At 37.9% G+C, this 14,301-nt stretch overlaps 1 protein-coding gene and 1 long non-coding RNA gene across 2 annotated transcripts in view; one reads left to right on the forward strand and one right to left on the reverse strand.

Annotated features, from left to right (window-relative positions):
* The window catches only part of LOC109911229, a 205,032-nt gene that overhangs the window by 181,301 nt on the left and 9,430 nt on the right, over window positions 1-14,301 (forward strand). Inside the window, exons 10-12 of the mRNA XM_048609079.1 lie at window positions 412-508; window positions 9,271-9,464; window positions 12,667-12,782. Of these exons, the coding sequence (XP_048465036.1) occupies window positions 412-508; window positions 9,271-9,464; window positions 12,667-12,782 (407 nt within the window). The remainder of the gene's footprint in view (window positions 1-411; window positions 509-9,270; window positions 9,465-12,666; window positions 12,783-14,301) is intronic.
* The window catches only part of LOC125485589, a 32,458-nt gene continuing 18,469 nt past the window's right edge, over window positions 313-14,301 (reverse strand). Inside the window, exon 3 of the long non-coding RNA XR_007264303.1 lies at window positions 313-404. This is a non-coding gene — a long non-coding RNA (uncharacterized LOC125485589). The remainder of the gene's footprint in view (window positions 405-14,301) is intronic.

Consider the following 14,301-nt stretch of genomic DNA (forward strand, 5'->3'; position numbering starts at 1 on the left):
GAAATAGATGAGAGGATTTTGTTTCTCCATTTCTTCCTGTCTGTCATGACCTTTGTTTTTTTTAAACTTCCTTGGGCTGGTTTCAGTAAATAGTCGTTGAGTGCCATGCCACCTGCTAAAGGTAGTTGAGAAATTAGCTTTTCCTGAAATTACCCTGACCAGTGACCTCTCCCAACCCACCCTAGGGTTTTGGAAGGCTGTTCCAGCTTTCTGTGTGGCCACGTTTACTGCTCAATTTCGATGCTGGCATTTAGCCTCTTAATTATTACTTGTCAATTTAACTCAATAAAGCCTCAAATAAGTAGAATTACCATTTTTTATTCAGATGCTTCCAGTGGATGCTGTGTTCTTTGTTGGACAAGATTGTTAGCAACTTTCACCACCATTTCTCTGATTTCTTTGTTCTGAAAGGAAAGACAAGAGGAAGAAAAATCTGTGAAATCTGCACCACATACCACACAAGCTTCAGTGTCAAAGGTCACTTCTGGAAGCTCAGGATTAGGAAGAGGTAAAATTATATTTTTATCCTTAAGCTTTGATTTCTTGAGTTAATGAAGATTTTTTTTTCATTGGGTCGGTGCCGCTAACAGGTGTTAGCCCTCAAGCATGGTCTCCAGGGCAGCCAGTCTATACAGCAACTTGAGGGTGATATAATTCATTGTAGCCTTGAACACATACAAATTGGTTGGGGAGACAACTCTTGAAGTTTTTTTTTCCCAAGGCCAGATGACATGGGAACTTGAAATCCATGTCAGAAATCAAAGGAAATTTCTAAACTGTCAAAATGTAAACTTATCAACAACCTCTTGACTTTTTTTTTAAAAAAAGAAGCTTTCGGTATCAGATTCCAATTCAGAGTCAGGTGGGAGGGTCCATGTCAGAAATTTGCAATACAAAGCAGAAATTGAGAGTGCATCAAAAAAATCAGATGTAATACAAACCAACCTTCATCTCTCTTGTCACATCTGCTCTGTCTAATTTAATTTTGAAACCAGAGATGGGAAAAAGAGACAAACAATATGTAGATGATAATATTTCATTTTTTAATCCTGTCAAGGAAATTAACAGCTGCACATTGGGTTAAGTGCTCACACCAAAGCTGATTTCTATGAAACATGATGTATGATACATTGAAAAGAATATTTCAAAACCAAGATTGGCACTGCCCTGTGTAATGGTTCACTTTCAACCTTCTCACCTGATTCTATTGGTGGGATTAGCACAGTGGCTTTGTCTGTGAAGGATAGCTCTTAAACAGGGGTGAAGATGTGAGGAATGCCAATAAACCAACAAAAATAGAGTGCCGTGGCATTAACTGCCTCATTATTTACAGATCTTAAGTCAATCTACTACTTTGACATAAGGTTAGCATTCAGTGCTTCAGCTAGTCTGACACTATCCCTTTCTGTTTACATTTTAACTGAAATGTCTGATTGGTGCTTTTACATCTCTTCTTTTCTATAGCCTGAATGGAAGATGCATTAAAGCATTTGTGTCATAGGTGATGTGGTTAAAAAATTGATTGGGGGATGGGAAGCACATAGCATTCACTCCCGTAGAAGTTGGATACAACAGGTTGCAAAGTCATTTGTATTTTATACACACGAGAGAAAGTAGTTGCAGAAATGAGTAGATGCCCAGAATGGTAAAGAGGCTTTTCTTCATCCCAGGATATAATGAAATAGGACACCAGTATAACTTGGAATCATTTTAATTCCCCCAAGTCTCAGGATTTTCCAGAAGAATGCAGTGGTTTAATGACTACACCTTTGCATAACAATATGAATAAACTGAAAGTATTGGGACAAAAGCAATGCTGATGAATGAAGTTATTAGATAAAATGTATGATCCTGGTGAAAAGCCTTCAGGCCTTATATTTCATTTCTGACTTCTGCTTCATAGAAAAGCATTGTAATAGATCCTAAAGCAATTCTGTCCATGAATTTTTAAGTATAGTGAGTTCAATGTGGTCAGAACAAAAGCACAAAAGATTGTTAAGCTTCTCTGGAAGAAAATATTGCATAGGTTTAGGATCTTGGTACAAAACTGCCTAGGGATGTATGTTAACCTTTGCATCACATTTCCAGTGCATCTCAGGATCTGTGTTGAATAAGTACCTAAACCACTCCTTGCATGAAAGTTTCCCCTAATTGGAGATGGTGAGAAGGGCAAATAATTAGGTGAGTTGACACTGTCGAGGTACTGCCCCCTTCTTGTAACCTCAGCAATAAAGTGCTGGCTGAGGAGGTACATTGGAAACTTTCTTGACTTGCCTTTCTTGACAGAGGAAGTGCAATTAAGGGCCTCAAATGGTAGATTAATAATCACTTAAGGGCCTCAACCTACCACCAGCCCAATTGCCTGGCTTCCCAGCAGGAGAGAAACAGCATAACCTGCCTGCTGGGCTGGGGTAGTCTTCCATTTACTGCAATCTAGGCAGGGATGATGCGGCCATGAGTGGGTGGCCACTGACGGCCATCCTGCTTCCTTGCCTCGACTCCCCTGACCACCCCCCGACCCCCCATTTAATGATCCTCACGCCATGAAAAAGAAGAGATAAAGACTTACCTCCCACCTGTTGGATCCCTTGTAGACTGGACTTCAACCAGTGGTTTTTAGGATGCAGAACCAGTCTCTGATAAGCCAGCAGCTTCTGGCAAGGCAAGATTTGATCGTCAAGACCAGACTTGACTGTCAAGACCCTGCAGTTAGCTGAGAAACTGACTAATCAGTCCTTAACAAGCTGATTGGAGCTTGATTCAGTGAGCTTTCTCAATAGTTGGGGACAGTGAGTCAGTTAACATTGATTTGTAGTCTAAGTGTGGAGGAGACGTTCAGAGAATCTCACTCCACAAGTATCAAATGCAAATCGGTTTATGCTGGACTATTCACACTGACTTCATGTTGAGCAACATCAACTATAATGACTTTGTTGACTCATCTATTGAAGTATTCAATGGAGGGAAATGAAATTTGCAATGAGTTGCTCAAACAGGGAAGGCTGCATAAATGAGTATTGAGACTTGCTCTGCACCATGGACTCTATATTATATATAAAACAGAGGAAGTGCAATCATCACAATCTCTGCTAAATTTATTGCAAACTTGCTTCAAATCATATAAAAATATATTGAAGGCTATTAAATTTTTGACATTGCAAGGAAGCAATTGACACAGTGGAAGTACAATTACTGCTCAGCAAATAGACGATCCCATATGTTTTAGAATGAAGGTGGAGAAAAGTCTGTGCCTAAATGACCTCATAGCTCAAGTTACGAGTTCTGCATATTATTAACTCCATAAATCTTTTCCTTATCCCATTTTGAGACAATTGGCATTCCGTTTGTGTCTTTTTATACTTATTATATATTTCATCTCTTTTTTTAAAAAAAAGCTTAATGTAGAAAACATTTGAAATAGTTACTTTTATAGACAAAGAATGACTGCAGTGTAATCTGATGGATTGGTCTGGGAACATTAGTGAAAACACTAAATTTATTGAATACAGTGTTGACTCCTTGTTAGAAGGCATAACACATAGAGGTATTGAGGGACATCCCTGTGAACATCTGAAATGAGTGGGAGAGATGGTTAAATATAATTCTTTCCTGAGCTGGGACTGCATTTTTCAGTCATCTGTTTTTGACTTGCATTTGTATAATCCATTCATATACTTCGGGATATTATTTTGGGGGAGTCTTCTGCAGCACAAAGCAGGTGTAGCTCACACTGGAAACCAGGTCAGTTGAGAAGGAATAGGATTAAGCAATATAATGTGGAACCTGCTAATTTAACCATACGTTTTTACATTCTGTTTTGCGGTTGAAAATGATGCCAGTTAGCAGTATTACCTCATTCATACCCCACTTTCAATGTGGGACCAGGAACATGGCATAGGAAAGTGTTAGTTAGCATATCCTGTTCAATTGCCATGCAATTAAATGTAAAAAAAAGTTGCTCACTAACTGCATTTTGTCAGCACACCTGTGGTACAATATAATCTATCCAGAATGTTACCAATGGAATATGATACTGAAAATATGTTCAAAGAAGTTTCAGTTGAAATATTGTCACTGTGTCAAAAAAGATTGGTCTGTAATGTTCAAGGCTGCTGGTGTTTGAAATTTGTTTTGTTCACCTTGTGGCATGGAATTCAAAGCATTGTCAGCAATACTGAAAGAATTGCACACATGGAAGAATATACAGACATAATATTATGCACAGTTACAGTTGCAACTTTAAATTTCTGGCTGAAGCATTGATGTTGTACTGCTGACATACTGGATGCACAGGTTGAAAATTCAGCCCACCCAAGTCCAAAAAAAATAGTGGCAGAATGTGGCATCAGCACAGATAGAAGACACTTCTTGACATTGTACTGTGCACAGCCAGGTTCCTGTAATATCAGCACTGTAACATAAAGGCAGAGTAAGTGTCCTGTTTAAAAGAAATATATAGAATGTGGAATGAAGGGAAGTCTAAGTTCTTTAAGATACTACCCTTTTATCTCTGGACTTTGGTCTAAATTAAACACAGAAGAATAGGATGAAAATCTCTTCTCATTACAAAAGTCCAAGCTCAAATTATTTTGAATGGCATAAACAGTTAATCGTGCATATGAATCTAAAACACTAAATTGTATCATCTGATAATAAATTAGCTTTCTTACTTTGACTAATGGGAGTTGAAAAAATATCTCTTTCCTGCCTGAGTTGATCAGGATAAAAGCCAGCCGGTGTTACAACCTAACCTAAAGTGCTAATCCTGGGATCAGAATAATGGAGAAAAAGTGTTTTATTCTTCAGTGGTATTATCCCTCACTTATGTAGACACAACAAATAAATTTGAAAGAATGAGAAATGTAAAGAAACTGCAAATTTAAAATCCATAAAAACATATTGCAATGTTTGCAAATTCACATTGATTAGTGTGGTTGTGCTTTGCTGAAATATCTTTTTCTAAAGTAGTCTCTACCAAGCACATTATTGATGCAGCACAGTTTATGGATGGACGCTTTGAGCTTGGTTAGATAGCGGAAATATGAGCTGTGATGATGATCAACAATAACAGAAATTTTATATTGGAATATTTCCTTTTTAAGTCACTCAATTACACAACGGTTTTAAATTCCTACTTCCAATATGTACATGACATTTTATTAATAGAATTCCTGCTCCTTTTAACAAAAGCATTTCATTATAATGTATTTTGTTTTGATAATTGATTTTCATTTCCAAAGCAATTTCTTTGCTAAGATTTTTTTTTGAAGAACTAGCTAGGGTAATATTAGTATCCATGATCAAAGATTGTATTAAAAATCCTTAAGATACCATTACTAATAATACAATAGCAATAATACAATGGTCAATGCCCTTTGCGTAGAGCTGATTGGGTGTTGTCTCATTGTATTATGAATGGACTCCTATGCCAATTGGCACATGACTTGCTGGGAGTTATTTCATCAAATATGCTCATGGCTCATTCAGATGCCAGAAATGATTTCAGCTATGACTTCAAGGGTGACCATTGTGCAGTGTAAAAATGTTTGATCCAAGATGCCTTTCTCCTTTATATTAGCCACCATTATTTATTACTACTATCTTTATTTGCTCTTCACCAGCCAAATCTCACATGGGAACTTAAAATCTCAGTAGCTGCAATTTGGTGAAGTGACACCAGTAAACAGGTATTCGGTAGCCCTTCTAATTCCATTGGTGCCTGACATCAATGACTTCCAAATACATCATCTGAATATTGTTTCCCCAATCAATCTGTTTAGAGATGTTATTACACACCTCTGGACCAGGTGAGATTTGAACCCAGGCCTCCTGGCTCAGGAGTAGAACAAAGAACAAAAAAAATTACAGCACAGGAACAGGCCCTTCAGCCCTCCAAGCCTGCACCAACATACTGCCTGTCACAACTAAAAACCCCTTCCCTTCTGGGGACCGTATCCCTCTATTCCCATCCTATTCATGTATTTGTCAAGACGCCCTTTAAAAGTCACTATCGTACCTGATTCCGCTACCTTCTCCGGCAGCGAGTTCCAGGCACCCACCACCCTCTGTGTAAAAAACCTTCCTCGTACATCACCTTTAAACCTTGCCCCTTGCACCTTAAACCTATGCCCCCTAGTAACTGACTAAGTTAGGAAACTACCACTATGCCACAAGAATCCTGTCAAGTATGTCACCTGAGTAAAATAAAATTATATAAATCTGGTGACTTCCTAACATCTGTTAAGGCCAGCTGATGGGTCACAGGGATAGGCAGTGGCTCTGGAGTAGCAGCTTTGCACAATTGACCCGACAGTATTTCAGAGGTATAAACTGTGATTTGGCTTATTGAAAATTATTTTAAAATGTAATGATATTTGATTTCCAAGCCAAGATTAAAAGCTGCGGTGACACAGACACCTGCAATAGATTACCGATCATTGTTCACTCAACAGGTAGCCACATAGTACTTAATGTCATCAGGTAGACTCCACTTATTCAAAGACTTAGAGCATAAACAATATGGCATCTAAGTTTCAGGCATTGTCTCATGAAAAATGCCCTTCATTTTTATTTGGGTATGAGCCAAGTACTGAAGAACCATTGATCTTTCCCTGCCTTTCTGACAATCATAGTGACAAGCTAAGTGGTTTATTTTGAAAATGGGGTGGTGCCAGTGGATTTTCCAATTCTTTTGCATCAAATAACCTCAAACAAAATCAAAATGTGAAGTAAATTGAATCTGTTTATCCATTGGAAAAGGCATTGCTAAAGTGACTAAAGGTGGGTTAAATGCCTGAAGCAACAGGCTTTCTTTATAAGCATTCTTGAGTACTTCCATAACCTGAGGAACCCCTGTTCACTCGGGATTGAGCAGTACTTTTACTTTGTTTTACACTTGTATCTAAATCCCTCTCTTGAAAAAAAACTCTGTGCTCATGTAATGTTGTAGAGAGCAGAGTGTAATATTATAAAATTGTAAAGTATTCCAGTATTGATGATTGGTTCATGTATCACAAGGTTAACATGAAGCAATCAGTGCATGTTATATGCTACTTCAAAAATATACCACAGAAACAAATAAAGGACTGGTATTTATTTAGAGTGATTTAGACTTGCTGGTGTTAAACCATACTAATAGATCTGCACCACTTTGGATGGGGAAAATTAAATGAGCAGTCAAATAATAATTACTCTTCAGGTTAAAAAACATAGCTGGTGGATTGTGTGGAATCATTTTAAACCCTGGTTTGCACCAACTGCAGCTTGTGAAAAGTGAGAGTGGTCTAAGACCACCTCCTCAAGATACCACTAGCCTAAATTCAATTTGGACAATTTCACACCCAGATTGCCCTGGGCAGCTTGGATCTCGACGAAGCCAAAAGCTGCTGTGCATCAATATAAGTTGGGCAACATATCTGGCTTATAGAATGCTTCACAAAAAGCTTCTCTGTGGCGTTTTCCATGCTCCAGCCGGTGCCTTGTGACAAGGCCAGGTAATGGCCTCAGCTTAGTTACTCGCTGACTTGAATTAGCAGGAAATAGTAACAAGCAGTTTCTCACACACCACACTTCTTCAGCCAATCACAATTTCCATCTTAGTCCAAGGGGATAATAAAAATAGACACTAACAGATGTACCATATGCTTTAAATCGTCATTTAATTAGGCAATAATAATGGAACGACAAACGGTACACAGATTGGGGTTTTACCACCCCAGGGATTGTTTTGGCATGAGGTGCAGCTGAGAGCTAAAACAATTGCTGACGTGGCAGAAGCCCAGATACACGTACCCCCTAGTTGTTTATTATTGTCATTTCATTGCTAGCTTTCTTTATCATGTGAAGAAACAAATGAATCAGTTCAAGCTGTAAATAATAGTCATAGTTTTGGTGAAAAAAAAACACAAGAGGAACCAATAAAATTCCAAATATGTACTCTCAATGAGTATTGACATTATAATGGCGAGCACCAGAGCAAAATTTTTAAGTTATCCAACTCAGACATTTCTTTGTAACTTCGTACTTGTGCTTGCAACTTAACTAGGAAAGGATATTTATTTGTTACAATTTGACAACAGAACAAAAATTGGCATTGCTATTTTGCTGGCAAAAAGAAGGAAAAATCAGTGTTTTCCCACTCTAGATTGCTGTTCAGTGATCTCTCTTGTAAAGTGTGAATGGAGTGTGGACAGGGTCAGATGTGGCTATGAGCCTCCCTCATATTCTCTTCGTCTTCACACCCCTAAAAAATAATTGGTTCAATGTCCTACCAATGTTCATGGCCAAAGTAACTGGCTGTTATGCTGGAACCCTAACCTAGCAAGAATCAGTAAATTGAGACCTTCTGTGCTGGAAAGTAATCTTTGAGAAGAGACATAGGACTTCTAGCTTGTTGTAGGTTGTGTTTGCAATCTCTGCATGATGAGGTTTTGCAATAGTATAGCTCGAGGTGTGCTGTACGGTGTGGAACCATGCTGCTTCCTTGCTACCAACAAAAGTGGAACATTTTTTATAAAATGTTACGGCCTACTCTTCACCCTGCATGAGAGAACACTCTGTTACTGCTGGCACATACTGTTACTTCATTTAAATCTTTGGAATCGCACCAACTCTCTGACCCAGTGACTTTAAAATGCTACAAGTCTGAGATAAACACATCCTTTGCATCCAGCATTCAAACAACACAAATGGAAGGAAGTATGTCAGACAACATATTTTCTTCACTTTCAATCATTTCAATGTACCCACCCATATCGGGCTTACTGAATGACATTAGCATAACATAGGATGGGGGAGGCAACAGGAAGCAAAATGGGATAGAAGGATGTAACAGACCTGTCAAATATTCATCTAGCTGCAAGGAGGAAATCCAGGCAAATATCTTCAGTGGAATAAAAGAGTAATCACAAAACGTTATTTCTTCTTATTTATAATGTTTGTTGTTTAGATATGTCACTTTAAATCAAGGGCTATTTCAGTCTGAAATGTTATTGAACTGGTATTATATAATCTTTAAAAAAACACTTCCATTCAGTTCAGTTTCTCATCACAAATGATAACAGACAAATGTTATGAGGGGATTATAGAGAATAACAGTGGGCAAATGGTTAGCAGATACCACCTAGTGGACACGTAGGAATATTATTCATTTGTTGCCTGGTACTGAAAGCAGCAAAGAAAGAGAGGAAGGTTCAGAATGGTGAAATGGATTACATGAAAAAAATGTCTTTATACAATTTTCTGACTGCATTGTGTTTCAATTATTCTTAGGTTCAAGTTCTTCAGTACTAAGTGGGTTGGAGAACTACATGGATGAATCTCCAGAAGAAATTTTCTCGGATACCTTTTCCGCAAATGAAATTGTACTAAACAAGTATTCAGCCATGATTTCTACCTCTTGCAACGGTGGAAATTCATATGTAGAGGTGAAGGAAGCCACAATGTGTTTGAGCTGTGCAGAAAAGGCAAGCATAAAGTCAATCAGAAGAAAATGGATTAAAGTCAGTATGCACTTTAAGTATGTCAGGGAAAAAAAAGTGTTTGTTTTAAAATAAGAAACATATGATTGGAGAAGGAATTTATCGAAAGGTTAAAAACACTGGGTGAGAGGTGAAGATCTCTGGCATTCTTTTAAAACCCAGCATCCAAGGCAGTATCGCGACATTGTTAGCTGGCACTCTAGGCTCACATGACACAAAGAATTGGCAACCCAAGACTCCCCATGTGATAAATTGGCAATCTTACCTGCAGCATAGGAGGAAGGAAGAAATTACAGATCAGTTCAATTTGAGATAATCTCTTCCGTTTCTTGTAATTGGCGCATAACCAGCATTCATAGGGTATCTGATGGTGCTATAGGGTGTGGAGTGGAGCTGTACAGACCAAAAAGTTCCAAGATTGTATGCTGAGTTAACCAATTTCATTAAGTTGTTTCCAGAGAAGGACAAGGAGCAATTGGGCTGTGCCGAAGCTTTTTAACATTATCTGGTGAACCCTGTTGGAAACAGGATTGTTTGGGCAACACAGTGAAGGTTATTCTTGTCCCAGATTCTATAGTCACATTGGCCATTCAAGAATCATGGTAGTGACTCACACTTGAAGAGTCCCTGCTTCATTGCAATACCAGAGAGCTATGGATACAAATCCAACATTGGTTCCGTGCCTTTTTTGGAAAAGATAATTTAAAGGTAGAAAATTAGAGGTAAATAAATATACTTTTGATGGTGATCTGGCAGTTCACCCAAAGTTCACATGAGACATAGAAGAAAAATTATAATAAGCTTAACAAAAAACCTGTTAAAACTTTCATTCTCAATCATTAGTTGAAACCTTTTGAGGAGAGTGGCCAATTATTCAGAACTGTGTCAATCTAAAATTGACAGTGGTTTAAAATGCTTACTGCTTCTGCAGGATATACTGCAAAGCTAAAAGAAGTGATTATTACTAGAAAAGTAGACGTTTAAGAATTTGACATGAACTCTATCATGCAAACTAATCCATTTATTTTGATGACAAAAATTATGGTGCTGACACAATCCAACAAGATTTGTGATGAATCTACTGAATAATTAGCAAAAACTAAATAGTGGTCAGAGGAAAAAAAAACAAAAAATCCACAGAAAAAGTTCACTGACTTTAGAGAAATTACCTAGAAGTTATGAACATTGAGAATGCTGATTTTAAAAGAAATTACCTTGGAAGAGCTTGTTTCTCTCATGAATGGTATTATCACTAACTTAATACTAGAAAAACAATGACCAAAAAGACACCCGTGAACTTTAAGGAGGCTGTGTGTTAGACCAGTCTAGAGGAATGTACAGGGTAAGTCCTTAAGTTGCTTGCTATCCTTGATTACCTGGTTAAAACACGTGAAATTGGTATTCTTGTTCAAAAGTACCTCTGTTCTCCCTGTAGGATTTTTCTTTGCTGACTGGTCTCTACTAGTGTTGTTTTTGTTGACAAATGCTTGTGTGGGCTGTTTTTAGGCATCATTTGCTCTGTATGGAAGCATGATGTTGTTTACGTGGCAATAAGCAAATTTTCCACGTTGGATTATTATAATGAGACTGTAAATAAAATGTGAATAAATGTCAGAAGAATAACACAATGGTTGCAGCCTACATCACAGTCCCAGTGGCAGATTATGATAGGGTGTCTCAATGGTGCAGCCATGTTAAAGTCTAAACAGCCCTGGCACCCAATAGTAGGATGTGGGCTTAGACTCTTGATTCGCAACACGCTGAATTCACAATCATGGCTTTGCTGCCATTGTTGTGGTGCGGGTGGGAAGCAATGTTCGTACTACATTTTGTCCACAGGAAGAGAGGAAAGAACAAAGTCAGATATCCATCCGGTTATTCTCATCCACTTTGAAACTTGTGGAAGATATCCTGACCACCCTTGTGGACAGGGTCAGTTGACACCACGGATTGGTGTCAGAATTAGAAAGCCCAATTCCTTTTTAAACAAGCTTTGGAGATTTTTAGTTCACAGAAACTAAAGGTGAGGTTGAATTCCATTTCATATTTGGAATTATCGGTTTGTCATTTTACAAGCTGTTATTGAAGTTGGATTTCTCCAATGTTTAAGGGTTATGCTTAATCAATGGAGAATGAATGGATCTCCACAGGGCAGGAGAAAGAGGAGAGGATTAAGAGAGAATCAATATCAGAGAACTGGAAATACACTATTCTGGATGGAGGAGTGCAGGAAAAGCTGATCTACATAAAGAGGGAATAATGTTAATGCTTTAAAAGAGCACCCAGTCAAGTTTGTGCTGCCTCTGGCTTTTTTTTCTGGAAAAATTGATGCATTATCAACCATGTATTTAATACCAACCTGTGCTTCTTTCACCATGGTGCAGTTGAGGGTTATTATTTTATGCTATGTTGTGGTTTTTACAAAAGGTTCATTAGACTATTTCTAATAGACAAATGCAGGCACTAATTGAAGATAGTTTACTATATTACTCTTAATGACTTGGAAAAAAAGATTTTCAATCAAAATAAAACTTAAGTTATTTAGAATGTGATGAGGAATATTTAACCACACCATAACCTAACTTTTCCATTCTTTTAAGAATATCAGGAACATCTTTGTTGTGCTTGTTGGTCAGATGGTGTGTTAATGTTTGTTAGAATTGACATGGGGTAATTATGATGAAGCTTCATTTGAGTACTTCAGCAAATTACAGTAGATTTTGCGCAACATTGTCACAACTTTTACCTCGCGTATATTGTGTTATTTCATCTTGTGGAGGAAGTGCTTAACAGAAAACACAAGGTTTAGTCAAACTGGGGAAGAAACTTTGCCAAAGCGGACATGTATTAATCAGTGTCACAGGTGCTTATAATAGTCCAGCTAATTACTTCATTACTTCCCTCCACTTTACAGACCAGCTTGTTCAGACTGAACAGTGTAAAGTTCCATTACCAGTGCTTACGGTGATGATTTTAACCATTCTGGGAAATCTCTACAGGCTAGAACAAGTACTCGCTTGTTTCTCCATTTCACTAGGGACTCCTATTTGTGCATTCAGTCGTGTTTAGTAAAATCATATCATAAACTAAATTGTTGATAAAGTGCATATTTTCTACCTTATATTGCCTTTTAAACACCTATAATATATGTTTTACCATTCATTCTTTAATACGCTTTATTTTATAGACGCTGATCTGTCCACATAAAATTGGTAACAACTGTGTGATTGCACTACCCAAGAATTGCACCCATATTAAAATCAGCAGACCCAAAGCTCACATCATTACCATGGAGGCTAAGCTGTAAGTAGTCCCCTGGGGCTTGTTGTCCTAATGAATGCCAGACCACAAATTAATGAAGTTGCTTTGGAAAAACATTGTGATTTTTAGTCACTGAAGCATCAGTAAATCTGCCAGAACCGGGACAGCTGTTTATAGCTTGTTATGATGTCAATTTGTTTACAAATTAGATTTTCCTTTTTGAAATTTGGTGTTTAGCTGCCACTTCATGTCAGTCATTATGAAATCAGGTTGCTTTCTGATGTATTGAAAGCTGGGAGGGGGCTCCTTGCCTGATGTCACCTGAGTCCTTAGACCCTTAGCATGGAATCACATATAATTTGTTTTCACTGACCCATGCTTCTCAGTGGCAAGAATCTGTGGTTATCCTAATTAGTTCATGTCAGCCATGAAAAGCATAAGCCCCATCTGTCTTGCTTCTCAATGATATCCTTTTGTTCTTTGAAAAGATCCTGGTATCTGTTCTTTAGCAGAACAGAGCCTCTAAGACCTTGACTCAAGAGGGGTGAAAACATATTGTTCCTTTGGAGTAAACAGCTTTGAGATACAGAAATAAGTCAGGCATAATAAAGAGATAATATGCCTAGGGCAACCCACAGCTCTGTTAGCTCAGTGGACTCATTTAGAGATTTGAGTTTAATTCCAGGGCTAGACTTGTAACTCTGACCTAGTCTAGGCCAACTTACCCAGGGAAGTCATGGATAACTGGCTTCAGGATTCTTTCAGCAAGTGTTGTCCCAGTGTAGAAACATTTATTACGTTATACCGTCTGGAACTTCTCGTTCCACTGAAAACAATAATGCATATAAAGAGGCTGACTCAGGTGAAAAATAATTACAAGAATTAAGTCTTAATTTATCAAAAAAGTCATGTGATGTTTTTGAATTAAATACATCTGTGAATGCCAATTTAATTTACTTAAAATATGTTTACAAATTTATTCACATGACTGGCTTGATATCAATTAGTGTGAATATTCAGATAATTGCAGTCATCAGATTGGGTTTGGAGTCCAAAATAGTAGTCCTTTCATTTTAAATGACTAGTTTGTTCTTGATTTATAAACTTATGACAATAATACTTAACCATTTTCCTCAGTATAGATGAAACATAGAGAAGATTATATGGAAATGTCACATCTGCTTGCAAGTTTGTAAAAGGGTCTAAGTTTAACACTGCATACCTTGGCTCAGATCTTTGTGTGGGCTCGTGTAGACCCAACCTGTATGCTTCCCTACCTTTCAACACGCCTACCTGACCCACATATGCCATTGCCCAGGGTTTTTAACCTTCTTGCAGTTTTCAGGTTTGCAGTGCATTTTAGGAGCTGTGAAGGTAGGAAACCTGGTCAGCATGGATGAGTTGGGACAAAGGTCCTGTTTCTGTGCTGTATGACTCTTAAAAATTGTGGATACGAAGAGGAGAAGGCCTATCTCAGTTCTAACACAAAAGCTCAGCTCCCTAAGCCTCCTAAAGGCCCCCTAAACTTCATCACTTCTCTCCCTGCGCACCCCCTCATGCC

This window comes from Rhincodon typus, chromosome 20 (assembly GCF_021869965.1).
Source record: "Rhincodon typus isolate 14 chromosome 20, sRhiTyp1.1, whole genome shotgun sequence".
Taxonomy (NCBI): domain Eukaryota; kingdom Metazoa; phylum Chordata; class Chondrichthyes; order Orectolobiformes; family Rhincodontidae; genus Rhincodon; species Rhincodon typus.